Source organism: Octopus sinensis, linkage group LG2 (assembly GCF_006345805.1).
Source record: "Octopus sinensis linkage group LG2, ASM634580v1, whole genome shotgun sequence".
In the NCBI taxonomy this organism is placed as follows: domain Eukaryota; kingdom Metazoa; phylum Mollusca; class Cephalopoda; order Octopoda; family Octopodidae; genus Octopus; species Octopus sinensis.
The window spans coordinates 85,332,543-85,350,461 of record NC_042998.1 but is presented as its reverse complement, the minus strand read 5'-3'; the positions used below and the strand labels follow the sequence as shown (position 1 = coordinate 85,350,461).

The window sequence follows — 17,919 nt, the reverse complement described above, 5'->3', positions numbered from 1 at the left end:
ACACATTGTCTATTTTATGACATCCATAAAAAGGTATCCAACCATTTAACAATATATTCTCCATGAGGAGTATGCCAACACTGCCGGACATGACGGAAGGGTACACTGGAAGGAAAAAGTTTGAGGATTCCCTTTGTGTGGTCGCTCAACCTACTAAAAATAGCAGCCAAATTTCCGTAAAATTACGTTGAAAAGGATACGTTGAAGAATGTGGTTATGAGTTCCGTAGACATAGGTGAAAAGACAGGTTGGTCATGGCTCGATTGCCTTTGATCTTAGCTTTGCTCAATCGGGATTAACTTGGAACTATACAACAATTAGGCTGTGAAAGGGTGAAGTTTTTTTTACTGTTATGTACACCTTTTATGGAGACTGTAGACTTTTCAGTTTGTCTTTCCTCTCAAAACACAAAAATGTAACTTGATAGATCATGAAGATCAGACTGACTTGTACATTTCCATCTTTCCAATTTCTCTCACATGGCTTGGTTTGAGTGTGTGTGGAGGGGAGCATCTATAGATTTGAATCTTTTATAGAAATCAAGTTATTGAAGACTTCACGCAAACACACTTTCGCGGGCTCTTTTTCTTTCCTCTCTTTCTTTTTTATCTCTCTCTTTGTATTTCTTCCTCTCTGTCTTTCCGTATATCCTCTTTCTTTTCTTCAACACACACTCCTCATCCTCCCTCTCTCTGTCCTATTTCCTTCTCTAACTCTTTTTTTCTTTCTCCCTCCCTTTCCTCCTCCTTTCTTTTTCTATCGCTCTCCTTTATTTGTCACACATTCTTCAAACTGTTTGTAATTTATATAATCAATCTATTAACATTTGAAAGTAGAAGCTTGCCTATCTTTCAGTAATGACTAACTTCAACTGCTAGTTTGTTTTTTTGTTTTTGCTCGTTGTTGTTTCTCTGTCTCCAAGCGCTTGCTACCTTACAATTTGGTTATGTAGGTCAGCTATATTAATCTTACTAGGCAACACACACTCACACACCACTGAGGTTGTTTGTAGATTGTTATTTAGGTCAGCTAGACCTATGCAATAACAACAGCGTCACCTCACCTACTTGTATTTGTTTATCCGTTTCTGTTATGTAACCTATTTCTACCCTCACCTCCTTCTCTTTCCCTCTCTTTTGTTTTCTGTAACTCTATTTTGCCCTGGTTGCAACGAAAGAAAATGATTATTGTTCATGTTATTACGGAAAGCAACGAAGTGACAAACAAAAATCTCATAAAACTTTTATTTAGTTTCTGTCTGTGTACCCATTACGTTCAAACGCACATGGTGTATATATTTTTAGCCTTTCATAGAACTAAAGTTAATAAATATAAACCAGAATGTACGTTGAAATTAATTTAATGCGTTACTCCTCTCTTCCTACAAATTTATGGTATTGGGCCAACATGAGAAGTCACCCTCTGGGGTTATAATAAATACAAATAGCTTTTCGGTACAGGGTTTGCTTGACTCGCTTAGTCTCTTCTCAAAGTTTTACATTTGTGGTCTTAAGTCCGTTACAAATTATCATTACAAAAACAATGTTGTTGAAGTCACCTTTACCTTTCATCCTTCTGGAGTCAGAAAAGTTTTACCTTTTCTCGATGCAACATCGCAGTTCTCAGGTATGACTCAATACAGTTTGCTTTTTACTCAGAGATTCGAGAGAACACTTTTGTTTGAAACCAAGTTAGATTTTCAAGAGATTTATTTTTTTTAAATTCCCTTCTGACTCAAACCAGATCGCTCACTTGTTTCCACATGATGCGGTAATTATGTCACTTAAACCAGCAGACCTTATCTAGCACTTCCAGCCAACCATTTTTGGAAGCCTGTGTGTATGTATGTTGTATACACATATGACCTTGAAGTTCATGGAAACTTGTGTTGTTAGCTTTTCCCATGTATGTGAAACTCTTAAAACTGTAACTAATACATTAGCACAGCATGGAAATAGCAAAAAGAAAAGAAAAATATATTGAATACACTTAATAGTCTTTGTATGTTGAAAACATTTATAGTCTTTCTATAGAATCAAATATTTGTACTTTAGGTTCTTGGAAGTAATTTTGAACTATTTATTGAACTCATTAATCAGTTGTAGATCTTGGACTCATTATTTAGCATTTTTCAAAATCTACTCCAGAATTTCTTACACCTGTCACCATGTGCCTCACTAAACTGAATTTCATAATTTTCATACTATGTTGGTGTCTTGAGTAATTGTTTAATAAATATCAACTGACAATTTGTGTGTAAATTAACTGCAAACTAATATGCATATTCTCCATAGTAGCTATAAGGTGGTGGTGGTAGTGGGTCTTTTTTTCTTTTTCCTTTTGTATCACAGCAATAAAATTAAACAAGTTCTAATGAAGATTTTTAGCAAGTTCGAAACCTAAGTCTATTTAGGCAATACCCATATTGTGCTGCAGAGATCATGTGGTATATTCCATGAGCTTAATTCCACATAGCTATCTTATAAATATTTGGTATGCTGAATTTCTTCAGTAATTAACTCTAGACTGACCAAAGTTGTGTGAGTGGATTTGGTAGATGACCACTTTATTGCAAGTGTTTGTTACTATGACCTCAGGCTGACCAAAGCCTTTCACTTTCTTTGGCAGAGAGAAACTGAAAGAAACTTGTATATGCAAGCATGTATGTGTGTCTCTGCCTAACAACTGGTGTTGGTTTGTTTATGTCCCTGTTACTTTACAGTTCAGCAAAAGACAGCGATAAGATAAGTACTGGAGTTGATACAGTTAACTGAATATTCTTTGAGGTGATGCCCCAGCATGGCAACAGTCAAATGACTGAAACGAGTAAACGATAAAAGATACAATCATTTATTAATTTGTGCTGATTTATCAAAAGTAAAATTGAAAAAAACAAAAATTTTCTTGCTACCTATGTGTTCCAAAATAAAATTAGAGTTACAGATATAAAAGCCTTAAAATTATAAAATTGTATTCAGGGTGCTAAGTGGAAATGTGTTAAAATAGTTTACATAGGTGCACAGGTTCAGTCCCACTGCGTGGCACCTTGGGAAAGTGTCTTCTACTATAGCCTCGGGCCAACCCAAGCTTTGTAAATGGATTTGGTAGACGCAAACTGCAAAAAGCCTATCGTGTATATATATATATATATATATGTGTGTGAGTGTGTATATATATACTCCCTCTCTTTTATTCTTTTACTTGTTTCAGTCATTTGACTGTGGCCATGCTGGAGCACAACCTTTAGTCGAGCAAATCGACCCAGGACTTATTCTTTGTAAGCCTAGTACTTATTCTATTGGTCTCTTTTACCGAACCACTAAGTTACGGAGACGTAAACACACCAACATCGGTTGTCATGCGATGTTGGAGGAGACAAACACAGACACACAAACATATACACGTATATATATATATACATATATACGATGGGCTTCTTTCAGTTTTCGTCTACCAAATCCACTCACAAGGCTTTGGTCGGCCTGAGGCTATAGTAGGAGACACTTGCACAAGGTGCCACACAGTGGGACTGAACACGGAACTATGTGATTCGTAAGCAAGCTTCTTACCACAGAGCCAATACATGGCAGGCTGTGTGTCTGTGTTTCTCCCCACTACCATCACTTGACAATCGATGTTGGTATGTTTATGTCCCCGTAACTTGGCAGTTTGGCAAAAGAGACCAATGCAATAAGTATTATGCTCACAAAGAATAAGTCCTGGGGTTGATGTGTTCAACTAAAACGGTGCTCCAGCATGGCCACAGTCAAATGACTGAAACAAAAAAGAAAATGGTAAATGGAACAATTTCTTGAGAAATGTACTAAATTTTACAAGAAAAGCATATTTTTCCAGCTATATTTTAATTAGAACAAAAATTTTAAATATGACAATTTACGACATTGCCAGTGAGTTTTCTAAAACTGGTTTATGTTGGTCAACTTAGTCATTAAGTCATGTTACAAATAGTAATTAATAGAGGCATGTAAATATTCAAAATTATGGAGAGCAGGTGGTGGTGAAGAGATTGGAAGAAATCTATTAGAATTTAAATGGTGCTCTTTCCTGTCATAAATAGTGTAGAAATTGAAGTTTTTATGGAAATAAATTATCATTTTTGTCTTCTTTTTTTTTTTCTCAATAAAATTTAAGATCTCTAAACTTTGTAGTAATGTTTGAAGGATTTTTACTATTGAGATTCAATTAGCTTTGTGTTCATATGGTAACCCACCCATACACACATAATTGTTTTATCAGTGTAGTTAAAAAGTTAGCTTCATAACTACATACTCCTTTATACAGTAGCTTAGGCAAGTATTTTATACTATATTGTTAACAATGCTTCATAACTGAAATATTGAAATTTAGTTGATGGAAACTATACAGAAGCCTGCTGTGTGTAGTGGGGGGGATGTATTGGCAAGGGATTGTTGATAGTGTGTCAACCAAAAATACCTTTGGCAACTCCACTGGTGTTGGTGCTACATAAAAAAGCACCCAGTGCACTCTGTAAAGTGGTTGGCATTAAGAAGAGCATCCAGCCGTAGAAGCCATGTCAAAGCTGACAACAGAGGTTAGCGTGGTTCTCTGGCTTACCAACTCTTGTCATATCATCCAACCCATGCCAGCATAGAAGACAGATGATGATGATTATGATCAGTGTGTTTGCATCCCTTAATGTTGAGGAGGACTTAGTTATTCATTATATAGAAATATAAATTAGATAAAGTATTGTGGTCGTTATAATCAACTAGACCCCTTGATGGCTGTTGCCCAAGCATAAAAGAATATTATTTAGGTGTGGCATAGTTTGAAGTATGAAAGAATTGCAGGAATCTATGTTCTATGCTACTTGCTTTCAGTTCTTAGACACAGATCTTTGAACACTAAATATTGATTCTTTATAAAAGGCTCATAATTATTTACTTCATTCACTGCGCTTAAAAAATAGGTACAACTTTCATGTGAAAGGGGAGCTGATGATATTGATAAGAACACCCAGCTCTGAAACACTTCATTCAAAAGTTTATACATTATTTATCCTTTCAATCTGTATGATTCTTCCAATGCACAGAAATATTATGCTTTTTTTTTTGTCCAGTTTCATTGAAATGGAGTTGCTTATGCTATTTGGCTTCCATTAACTATTTTAGATTGCTAACCCTCTCTTTACCATATTTCTATAGAAATACACTGTCTTTATTATTTCAATTAATTTTGAAAATAATGAAAAGCTTTATGAAATAACTTTGTTGTTATTAAGATGATTCTTAAGATACAAATTAACATGAAATTTTAGTGGAAGTTTTTTTTAACTTAGATCACTTTAACCCTTTAGTGTTCAGGTTATTCTGTCAAACTTGATGCTTGTTTGTTTATATTGTTTTGAATTAATCATGCATTACTTTGTAGTTTAGAGATTTCAGTGATGTGATTGTTTAGTTGTAAAATGACATGGTAGGGCTGAGGTAAAAGGCCAAATCTGGTCAGTTTCTATATAAAACAGGTTAAATATTTTGGCCAGATATGGCCAGTTTGAATGCTAAAGGGCTAAACATGAAGTTTGTGGAGTGGTCTTAGGGTTATTATCAAAAGGATTATCAGACTGCCAGCTGCTACTTCTTTACCTAACACTTAAACTAGCGACCATGAATTTCCAAGTTGAACTTGTAGTAAATTGGTGCCACATAGATGGAACAACTCAGAACTCAAATCCCTTCAATTATCTTGGAGTTTTTGGTTCTACCTGCCTTGTGGGTAGAACTTGGGAAATAATACTCTGGGCCAAGTCACCTTGATTGAGATGCACTATTTAAGCAAAATGTCTATTTGAAATATCAGTTTAGCAATTAGTGCATTTTATCAACTCTGAAAGGATGAATAGCAAAGTAGATCTCAGCAAGATTTAAAGTCAGAACCAGAGAGTTGGAACAAATACAGTTGTTTTACTACATTCTTACAAAGTTTTGATTATTTTCAAAATTAATTGAAATACAGAGACAGTATTTCATTAAAAATACTATAATGAAAAGATTCAACTCTAGTAGATAGCCTCTGATTTAGGGATATCTGCTGGACAGTTTTTGCTGTTGAAATTTCTGTATTATTTGTTTATTTGAAGCAACATGAATCAAATAAAAATCAAATTTATAAGAAACTCAAACATCAGAGATTTAGAGAATTGTAAATGGTTGTTGTATCATTTTGTTGTTCCTCTAAAGTAAGAGAAAACAACTCTACAACTATAACAGAATGTGACCTTTTGTGTATATTCTGTAGCTTATTTCCTTCAATTGGGATAGACTGCTATAGAGGGACGGAGAGATTGTAAAGTTCAATAAGTATGGGAGCTAACTCTAAAGTATACAGTTTGATGATGGTGGTGGAAGGAGACTTTGTTGGAACCAGTTACTTGTTAGGCTAGAATGATTTGAGTTATTCCTAGTTGATGAATGAATTCTAACATCAAAACTGTTAAGGATTTTCACCACTTGACAACAATATGTAGAAGGATAGTTTATAAAAAAATATAGGCTCTCTGTTGATCAAGGCTGACCATGCATTGGCAGATATCTATATGCTGGCCTTAGCAGAATTTGAAAAAGCTTAGAAGTTGCTTATGATGCAAGTTTCTGTTATCTATGCCACTGATGTTTAGCCAAGGGTAAGATCCTGAACTTCCACTGATGTGGCTTGAAACTAGTGTCATTGCAGGCATTACTACAAAGATACAAAGGGCTAGAACAGATACCACAAGGCTTCTTACTCAACTCTCTATCAAGTCCACCAACTTAGATTGGTACAATTAGTGCATTTTATCAACCCTGAAAGGATGAATAGCAAAGTTGACCTCAGCAAGATTTAAAGTCAGAACCAGAGAGTTGGAAGAAATACAGTGAAGCATTTTACATTTTATCCAGCACTCCATCAACTCTGCCAATTTATTGTCTATAAGAAACAAGTAGGAAAAAAAGCATTTTTTAATGTCTGATTGAATGTCTTGACATTTAAGATGAATTAAGGTGGTGAGGTAGAAGAATGGTGAGGATGCCAGACAAAATGCTTTTCATCCTGCAGTGTCAATGAAAATAAGTACCAGTTGAGCACTGAGGTTGAAAAATATCTACTTCTCTCAGCCCTCAGAATTGCTAGCCTTGTGCCAAAATAAGGAAAGAGTATCTAAGATGAATTGTTGTCAATAAAATTTATAATTTTTCTGACTATTAACTTTATATTTAGAAATGAAATGTACCTTTTATCAATATTTACTTCTGCACTACATTTCTGTTGGTTTGATCTCAGGACCAGCATCAGGTGCTTTATTTGTAAATGTGTATTTACTACTAGACTATTTTACTAGGCATCAATTAATTTTGTGCATTTGAATAATTTTTATAAGTTTCTTTATTTTTTATTTTTGCAGAGAGTCTAATTCGACACAGTAGCTGTGAGCAGCGAGAATTAATAGATGACCGAAAAATGTTAGGTAAGCAAATCTATTCATTACCACTCTTTTTACTATCCCCCTCCTCCTCCTCATTATTTACTGGATATTTTAAAGGAGAGAGAGAAAATGAATGAAATAAACTAAAAAAAATCAATATTTTGATTTCTTTTTACTTTTTTGTCTATGTCTTCAGTTTTAACAAGATGGCTTTCAATCTTTTTTACACATTTTCACCAACTTAAAGACCTATATTTGTTTATACACACCCATACCCTACCATATCTACCGTACTCTTCATACTTGTGTTTTTATCATTATGTTTTGGTAACAGCTTTCTTTAAAAATGTATTCCATTGAAAAAACAGCTTTAGTGTAATTTCAATGCTTTCAAAGATATTTTCCTCTGTAAATTAGTAAATATGTATGCAAATGAACATAAAGTTATAAATGTGTATACATTGCTTGATACTTTTCAAAAATGTATCTTGCTTTGTGTAATTGATTACCTGTTGTCTAACCTGTCTAAAAGTCCTTCACTAAGCACCTTGTCATACCCATAAACTTCAGCATCAGAACTTCTGTCTTGGTTTTCCTACAGGTATCAACCCACAAAAGTTTAAGCTGGACATCAACTGCATTGCCCCTATTTCACCCTCCACTGGTTATAAGCCAGTTAGGCAGACTCTTTATCTGGATACTTGACATGGTAAAACAGCAGTCTTGAATCACTAAGCCTAAAAAAAAAAAAAAAAAAAAAAAAGAAAACTGGATGGCCATAGTTTTTATTTATAACATTTCTTTTACTTGCTGAGTTTGGAGGAAAAGGCATTGCTCATGACCTTTTCAACCCCACTTTTCCCTCTAAGACCAATCTGCTTGATGCTGTTAATGTTCCATTTAAACTGTTGTTAAGTTAGCATATGTAAGAGAAGCATGAACTGGAAGAAGATTCCAGAGGGCTGATGCTCTAGGAAAGGCTGAGAATACTGGTTAGTAGAAGGCTTCGGCAGTTGGACAAAATAAATATGATAAGAAAGAGAGAGAGGCAGGCAGGTTGGGAGTGTCTGACTAGATAAGGTACAAGATTAGCCAGCTGTGAGGAAAGATCATTTTCATAGTAATAGAAGAGACTGCGTAACTGTTTGATTGATTTAATGCCAATCATTTGAGTGGCTTTTCTCTGGATTCAAGATGTCTTTGAACATAGCAGCAGTACTGTCCCATTTGCAGGATCAGCTCTCAAATGTGAATTTCACATGAGCAGTTGTTGAGAATTGAAATATTTTCTGGGTCTTGAAGAGAAGTGCTTTGGGAGTCTTTGATTTGCAGTCCAAGCTATGTTAAGTATGTGCTTTTGCCTGGAGAGATTTTGGTAATAGTGAAGCCAAGTATTTGATGTGACAGTGAAGACTGTAGCTAAGTGTTGTTCATATTTAAAGGGATGTGGTGATGTTTCCTTGACATGAGTAATGCTTGAGTTTTTTTTGCCTCCTTAAAAGAGACAAGATTGGCACTGTCTCACTAAAGAATTCTCTCAAGCTGATCAATGAATCAGTGCAGATTGGTGTATGGTGCTAAGGTTGTGTGTGGATGATTCATAGTTGGGAAAGGTTAGAGAGGATTAAAGTGATGTATTATCTGCATAGGAGTGAGCATTGTAGGCTGTGGCAGCAAGTAGGTTGTTGATATATAGAAAAAAAAGAGTAAGGGGACAAACTGAACTCTGGGGAACACTAGAGTTAATTGTGAGTAAGACAGAATGAGAGTTCCCTCAACACGTGCCATAATGATGTGATCTGACAAGAAGCTACTGGTCCAAGAGATGAGTGAGGCTTGGTACTCACAAGCTGGAAGTCTTGGTAGAAGATTAACACAAGTCTGACTGGGTGCTAAACAGTGACAACCCTCACCAGTGTCAAAGGACTTACAAAGGTTGGGTACATTACCTCCCTTCCTTAGACTTTGCAGTTTTTCATTACAGCTGATGAGAAAAAGATTTTCTCATTCAAGAAAACTTTGCCTTTGTGAGGCCCAATGCTTGATAGTTTTTTTACATGCCACCAGCACGGGTGCCAGGACACCAGTATCAGACATGACTATGATTTCACTTGCTTGATAGGTCTTCTCAAGCACAGTATATTTCCAAAGGTCTTGGTCACTAGTCATTGCCTCTATAAGGCCCAAAGTTCAAGGATCATGCTTTACCAGCTTGTCCCATGTCTTCTTGGGTCTATCTCTACCACAAGTTCCTTCCACAGTTTTATATATATAATATATATAAATATAATATATATAATCAAATCAAATCAAATCAAACCAAATCAAAATAGATGAACATCAATGGAATTTGTATCCTTGTGGTACCAGTGCCGGTGGCACATAAGAAAACCATCCGAACGTGACCGTAGCCAGTACCGCATCGACTGGCTTCCGTGCTGAGGGCACGTAACAAACACCATCTGAGCGTGGCCATTCGCCAGCCTCGTCTGGCACCTGTGTCGGTGACACATAAGAAAACACCATCCGAGCGTGGCCGTCTGCCAGCCTCGTCTGGCACCTGTGTCGGTGGCACATAAAAACACCATCCGAGCGTGGCCGTCTGCCAGCCTCGTCTGGCACCTGTGTCGGTGGCACATAAAATCACCCACTACACTCTCGGAGTGGTTGGCGTTAGGAAGGGCATCCAGCTGTAGAAACACTGCCAGATCTGACTGGCCTGGTGCAGCCCAGTTGAACTGTCCAACCCATGCTAGCATGGAAAGCGGACGTTAAACGATGATGATGATGATGAATATATATGAAACAATTTCCATCTACCAAATTCACTAACAAGATATTGGTTGACCTAGGGCTATAGCAAAAGGATTGAACCTAAAACCATGTGGTTGCAAAGTGGGCATTTTAACCACACAATCATGCCTGTGCCTAACACATGCCAGCATAGTTTTTTTTAATTAAATTCATATTAATACAAATTCATCTATTTACAAGTTTAAGCCACTGCAATAACCTGTCCAACAGAAAATCCTGATCAATAGGGGCATACATATTATCAACTGGTTACTGTTAACAATATCTGCAAATTAAAATGTAGGATCATGCCAAATTGGTTTTGAAACTCAGGACTAATTCTTAATTACAATTGTTTCATTAAAGCATGGCTATTACAATATTCTATTTCATTCCTCCTAAATATCTCAAGTCGAAGCCTATATGAGAAACAGGTGAAGTAATCATGTTTATTATAGCCATTCTAATTGTGTGATTTTGGAAATAATTTTGCAACATTGTCTCCTGTCAACAAATTGGGAAGTCACTTAGAGCCTTCGAAGGCTTGTGGAATAAGTGATCACTTGCAAAGCAAATCAGGGTTATCCTTAGGAAGGGCAGCCTGCTATAAAACAATGCCTCAGCATATTTGTCCAACCCATGCAAACATCAAAAAAGCTTGTAAAATGAATGAATGCAGCATGCAAAATGTTGACTGACAACTGCACTGTGACTGTCATCACCATTTTAATGTCCACTTTTCCATGATTACATGGGTCAGATGGAATTTGTTGAGGCAGGTTTTCTATGACTGGATACCCTTGTCATCAACTCTCACCTGTTTCCAAGCAAGATAAATTTCCCTGCAGCTAGACATGTTTCCACAGAAGACTGGAACAAGAAACCCCACTTACATAAAGGAGATTCTCATTTATAATGACCCCATGAGGTCAAAAAAAGGGACATGCACACATTGTGGGGTTCTTTCAGTTCTGTCTGCAATATCCACTTGCAAAGTGTTTGCCTATAAAAGAAGGCACTTGCCCAAGGTGCCATGCAGTGAGACTGAACTCTAATCCACCTAATTTAGGAAGTGAACTTCTTAACCACACAATAGGCCATGTCTATACTTATTTACTCTTAATCCATTTAAGAGCTACAATGACACAGTGAAAGGATTACTCTAGTAGCCATGTGGCTAAATGTTTGAATTTACTGCAGCTATTGTAAGAAGAAGCATAAATAGTACAAGCTGCTTTGGTCTATCAGGTTGTGTCAATCCAACGTTTGTAATTGAGCAACTCTCAGAAAGATGGGCACTCAACTGTATAAAACACTACAACAATATTGAGCTAATGACTATTGTTACGATTATTGCTAATGATTATTGCTAAATCCATCCCAGCCATTTAGTAAATAAAAATGAATGCAAGACAATAAAGGTAGAAATTATACTAAACACAATTCTTAAAAAAGTAAAGAAATAAATCATTAAGCGTGAATATTCAGATAATTAAGTCTATATCCATTAACTGACCCTTCAGTATGCTAATTTACTAATTTTATCATTCATACATGAACACAGACAACCCATAATCCACAAATGGGTGTGAAATGTGTGTTAATCTTGCTTTGTTCAGAGAGAAATATTTTAGACAGTATTTTATGAAATAGTGCAAATCTCCATTCAGCAGTTAAAAGTACATAACACCAATGACTTAAGATTTCTTTCCAACACACACACAATCACAGAAACAATATGTCTATATCTGTGTTTATGCATTTATATGTATGTGTATAGTATATCTAAGCATAAATATGTTTATATATATGTATGTATATATACACATACATATATGTAATTATGAAAATATAGATAAGACAGTGTATTAAAATGAATTAGACAAGATAAAATGATAGCCACATATGTGATGACACATCACTGTGTATGTGTCCATGTGTGTGTTTACAAGATAGAAATCTTTGTTTCACTCTCCATCATATCCATTCATTAATTACTAAGAAATATTTGTGGACTGAACTTTATACCAGTTTTCAATGTACTAAATAAGTGTTTGAGAGACACTTTTATGTCTAGTCTCTATTGATAAAGAAAAGATTTGAGTTCAGCACAGCAAAGTAGCAGGTGTTAAAATGTCAATCAGAAAGCTATATGGCTCTACTGCTTTATGGTACCCATCTTCTACTAGGAGGAGTATTACCTTGGGCCAACCAATGTCTTGTGAGCAGAACTGGTAGACAGAACTGCTAGTACTAGCAGCAAGACACTTACCACCAAATATAGGTTCATTTGTTTTACATACTGATGTAGATTAGGTGCTTATTTGAGGCAGTATTTTCAAGGCCAGATGATATTCCTGTGGCTAAAACTCTTTCTTGTTTCATAAGTAAGGAAGATTTTATTCCACTACTTTGAGGGCATAGAGCTATAGGATACAATGTTTACCAAGAATGTAAATACAATATTAAGTCGGCGAGTTGGCAGAAACATCAGCATGCCAGGTGAAATGCTTAGTAGTATTTCGTCTGCTGTTACGTTCTAAGTTCAAATTCCGTCAAGGTCAACTTTGCCTTTCATCTTTTCAGGGTTAATAAATTATGCACTGGGGTCGATGTAATCAACTTAATCCCTTTGTCTGTCCTTGTTTGTCCCCTCTATGTTTAGCCCCTTGTGGGCAATAATGAAATAAGAATGTAAATACAACAAGACGGTTTTTGTCTTTTAGTTTTTACTCAGCGAATCGTACACAAGAAATGGAAATGACAACTTTTATGCACACATATGTGCTTCCATGCAATTTCTGTCTACCAGTTCTGCTCACAAGACATTGGTTGGCCCAAGGTAATAGTAGAAGACACTTGCCCAAGTGCCAAGCAGTGTGACTAAAGCTAAGACCATGTGGTTGTGAACCAAAATTCTTCACCAAAAGCCATGCCTATGCCAAAACATATATTTGTTAAATATTCTTAGCAAAAGTACAATCAATAAATGAATTAAATTAAATATTGGTTCTCTACAGAATTAACATAATTTTAATAGATTACATGGCAGCTGAAGATCTATGTCACTGCAATGGTACATGTATAGATTCAATAAATGGAGCTGGTAGCATGTGAAAAGCTCCCTTCGAGTGTTGGGCCTCACGGAGACAATGATTGAGACCTTTGACATTATTTTGTGCTTGAGAAGACCCGTCAAGCCAAGTAAAATCATAGTCATGGAAGATACTGGTGTCATGCAAACAGCACTTGTGCCGGTGGCATGTAAAAGAACTCCTTATACTCTTGGAGTGGTTGGTGTTAGGAAGGGCATCCAGCTGTAGAAACCTTGCCAGATCAGGTTGGAGCCTGGTGCAGCCCACCGGTTTGTCAGACCTCAGCCAAACTGTCCAAACCATGCCAGCATAGACAACAGATGTTAAATGATGATGATAATGATAGTTCACAGATGAGATCCAGAGATTCTCTGTGTAGAAGACACTTAGTAGTGCACAAGAGATTCAAACTAAGGCTTTTGGTTAAGAATTTTGGTTCACAACCATATGGTTTTAGCTTTATTCCCACTGCTTGACACTTGGGCAAGTGTCTTCTACTATTACCTTGGGGCAAGCAATGTCTTGTGAGTAGAACTGGTAGACCTCAAGGTAAAGAAAGGCTATAAGAGGGATCAAGTTGAGCGGGTACAGGTGTAATTATGTGGATAAACAAATTAGACAAACGAAATAAAATATATCAGATGCAAAATATATATACATGTATACATGCAACAGGTAGAAATTTTCAGACGATGAATTTTTGTGAATAAATATATTGATATTTATATTAATATGTCCAATTTACAGAGTACAAATAACAGAAAATTAAAGGTGTGGAAGGAAAGTCCAACTGCTGTTTCTGTGGGCTTGGTGATCCGTAAATAATGTTGGTAGATTTAGTTCATCACAATATGCAGCTGTATGGATGCAGTTAACATTGGATGAGACAAGCCTCTGTTATCAGGGTATAGAAGATCTGAAATATCAGATCTTGGTGCAGAAAAGTTCCATCCTTGAACTTCTCGCATATTGTGATCTACCAACATTATTATGGATCACCGATTAAATCTACCAACATTATTATGGATCACCCAGCCCCCGAAAACAGTTGTTGGATTTATAATACCTTTCTTCCACCCCTTTAATTTCCTCTGTTTGCATTCTATGTAAGTTGAACCTATTAATATAAATATCTATATATTTATGCATAAAAATTCATCTGAAAGTTTCCACCTTTTTCTTTCTCTCATTTTGCATGTATAGGTGTATATATGCATACCTTGTATTTGATGTATTTAGTATTTTTGATGTGTCTAATTTGTTTATATTTTCGTAAACCTGCCTTTGTCTTTTGTTTATTTTCATAAACCTTCCCGTTATATATATATATATATATATATATATATATATCATCATCATTGTTTAACGTCCGTTTTCCGCGCTAGCACGGGTTGGACGGTTCGACCGGGGTCTGGGGAGCCAGGGGCTGCCCCAGGTTCCAGTCTGATCTGGCAGTGTTTCTACAGCTGGATGCCCTTCCTAACGCCAACCACTCCGCGAGTGTAGTGGGTGCTTTTTACGTGCCACCTGCACAGGTGCCAGAGCGGTCTGGCATCGGCCACGATCGGTTGGTGTTTTTTTATGTGCCACCGGCACAGAAGCCAGTCAAGGCGGTGCTGGCATCGGCCAAGTGTTTGGTGTTAGGAAGGGCATCTTGCAGTAGAAACTAAACCAAATCAGATTGGAACCTTGTTTAGCTCCACAGCTTGCCAGCTCTGATCAAACCATCCAACCCATGCCACCATGGAAAATCAATGTTAAATGATGATAGTGTGTATAAGAGGGTGATGATGGTGTGTAGTAAGAAGTTTGCTTCCCGACCACATAATTCCAGAGCGGTACCTTGGGCAAGTGTCTTCTACTAATGGATTTGGTAGACAGAAACTGCTCAAAGCCTCACACACACACACACACACATTTGTGTGTATTTGTCTCCATGTTTGTCCCTTCCACACCGCTTGACAACTGGTGCTGGTGTTTTACATCCCTGTAACTTAGTGGTTTTGCAAAAGAGACTAATAGGATTAGTACCAGGCTTTTAAAAAAAAAGAGAACCAGGGGCAATTTATTCAACTAAAATTCTTCAAGGTGGTGCCCCAGTATGGTCACAGTCTAATGATTAAAACAAGTTAAAGATAAAACATATGTATAGTCTACTGTGCCATGATGGTAAAATCAGCAAAACAAAGTACTCAATCTGGTGAGAGATAAATATTATTTAATAAACACAATATATGTTTCTATGTGCTACAACTAGTTTCATGTGATGAAAGCATCTCAGACAGTATTTTTTAACATGCCTGATACCTTAGCACAGTCTTCAGATGCTCCATGTGACCATTGCCCGAATATTGTACTAAGGTACCAGATGTGTTTAAAAGATACTGTCTAAGCTGCTTTCATCACATGAAACTAATTGTAGCACATAAAAACATATATTGTATTTATTAAATTATATATATATATAGTTCAAATTTACAGAAAACCGAAGGTGAAAAATAGGTGTAGGAACAACAGGCAGGTGTATTAGTTTAATGCTTGGAAAAAATGGAAAAGTCTTTCACAATTCGAGCCTTCGCTCTTCAACAGAAAGGGTTAAGAGGGAAAAAATGAGGTAAGTTCAACGGTCCAACATGGCAATATATATATATATGAGAGAGAGAGAGGCAGGGGATGTATATTTGTGTTTGTCTCACCTACCACCACCATTGCTTGACAATTAATGTTGGTTTGCCTATGTCACCTTCCCCCCCCCACCATAAACTTGCAGTTCATCAAAAGAGACTGATAAAATAAGAAGCAGACTTATAAAAATAACTACTGGGGTCTGTTTGAAATACATAAACAGTAACTGGTAAATACTATATACCCTCAGTTTGGGTAAAATGTCCAGTATTGTACACCTAAAATCTCACTATGGTTAAATAGCTTGAATGGGTAAACAAAACTGCATCAGACTCATTAATACTTGGGAAATAACCACAATGATTATCTAAAGCTGGAATTAGATCTGATATAACAGGATTATCAGGAGAAATTTTAAAAGCAGATTTGAATCATTTATGTTACACATCAATAGCTGATAACAATTTTCTTTAGCATATGGTAGGTCTATTATCATAAGATATTAAATTTGTGAAACAAAGTACCATATTACCAAGCATTGAGTATGGTTGTTGTTTTTCTGCCTAAAACAAATCTTGAAAATTTACTGGTATCCTAAAGGATACCAGTAATACAGTTATAATAGGGTTTTAACCACCCAGAAGAGGGTTGTCTATGCAAAATTTATCATGTCTGTGCACTGTAAAAAATAAAAATAAAATAAATGGAGACTATCTTTATACCATTATATTTGGAATGGTCATATTTTTGCCAATTAACCACATGTACCATATACTTGGTCTACAATTCAGTTTTATTATTATTATTATTATCATTGAGTGAGAGAGCAGTGCTTGCCATCAAAGTGACGCTGGGGTAAAATATACAAAGCCCAGTATACCCATCATGACTACCCGTCTGATAAGGGTACACTAGGCACATGCATCACAACCATATGTGCGTGACATGGTGATCTCATATCAAGATAAACAGCGCACGACCTTGCAGGTGGGGCCCAGTTAGAAATCAAGCCTTCTATTTGGTTAAAATAATTTCTTTTTCTCCAAATAAGATTATGTTTGAAAGCACATGGCCTAGTAGTTAGTGTGTTGGCACCCATGATTGTAAGGTCATGGTTTCAGTTCCTGGACTGGATGGTGTGTTGTATTCTTGAGCAAGACACTTCAAGTTGCTTCAGTTTACTCAGCTGCAATTGAGTAACCCTGCACCTGACTGGCATCCCATTCAGGGGGGATATTGTAATCTCAGTCACTTATGCACCAAGGGAACCATATAACTGACCTTAGGAGTCCTTTTACTCAAGACATAAATGGCTAGGTGTTCATGGTGATGATGATGAAAGTTAAAATATCACTGAAAATAGTGAGTTTCCTTTCATTGATTATCATAGAAATTGTAGCTGAAACAGTTCCTGTCAAGGTACATCAGTTAAGAAGACATTGGCAACTCTTGACAGTGTTATAAGCACTTGTATTATCTACAATATATGCACAAGTATTGAAAATTAATTTTATTGTGAATATCAAGTGGAACATGGGGAATATAAATAAAGGGGGAGATTAGACTAGAATTGTCAAGTGATTTTTTTTTCCTTTAGACAAAATGACTGTTGTGACTATTGGACCTCACTTGAATGAAACTTACAAGCATGAATGAGTACAGGGTTATAATTGTGTTCTCTTTAAACAAGATATTTTGTAATGGTTCTTTCATGTGAATATGTCTTCTATAAATGATGTTTTATGGACACAAATCAGACTATATAATTAAGCAGACAGAGGGTCAAAAACCACCCCAAGATGGAAACAAATCAGAAAGCCAACTGCAGGACACAAACCATGTCTCAACTGTACCCCCAGAGAGTCATGATACCATTTTACTAATGTAGTCTTCCAACTTTCAAACATCCAAATTACATACTTTAATATTTCAAGTGAGAAAGCAAGTTTGTTTGCTTGCTTA

The 17,919-nt window shown here is 36.2% G+C and overlaps 1 protein-coding gene across 5 annotated transcripts in view; it reads left to right on the top strand.

Annotated features, from left to right (window-relative positions):
* LOC115232352 (ecdysone-induced protein 75B, isoforms C/D-like) overlaps positions 1-17,919 on the top strand; it is a 229,909-nt gene that overhangs the window by 110,494 nt on the left and 101,496 nt on the right. For all 5 annotated transcript variants that reach the window (XM_036514926.1, XM_036514917.1, XM_036514920.1 and 2 more), the window contains one exon: positions 7,424-7,486. In XM_036514926.1, the coding sequence (XP_036370819.1) occupies positions 7,424-7,486 (63 nt within the window). The remainder of the gene's footprint in view (positions 1-7,423; positions 7,487-17,919) is intronic.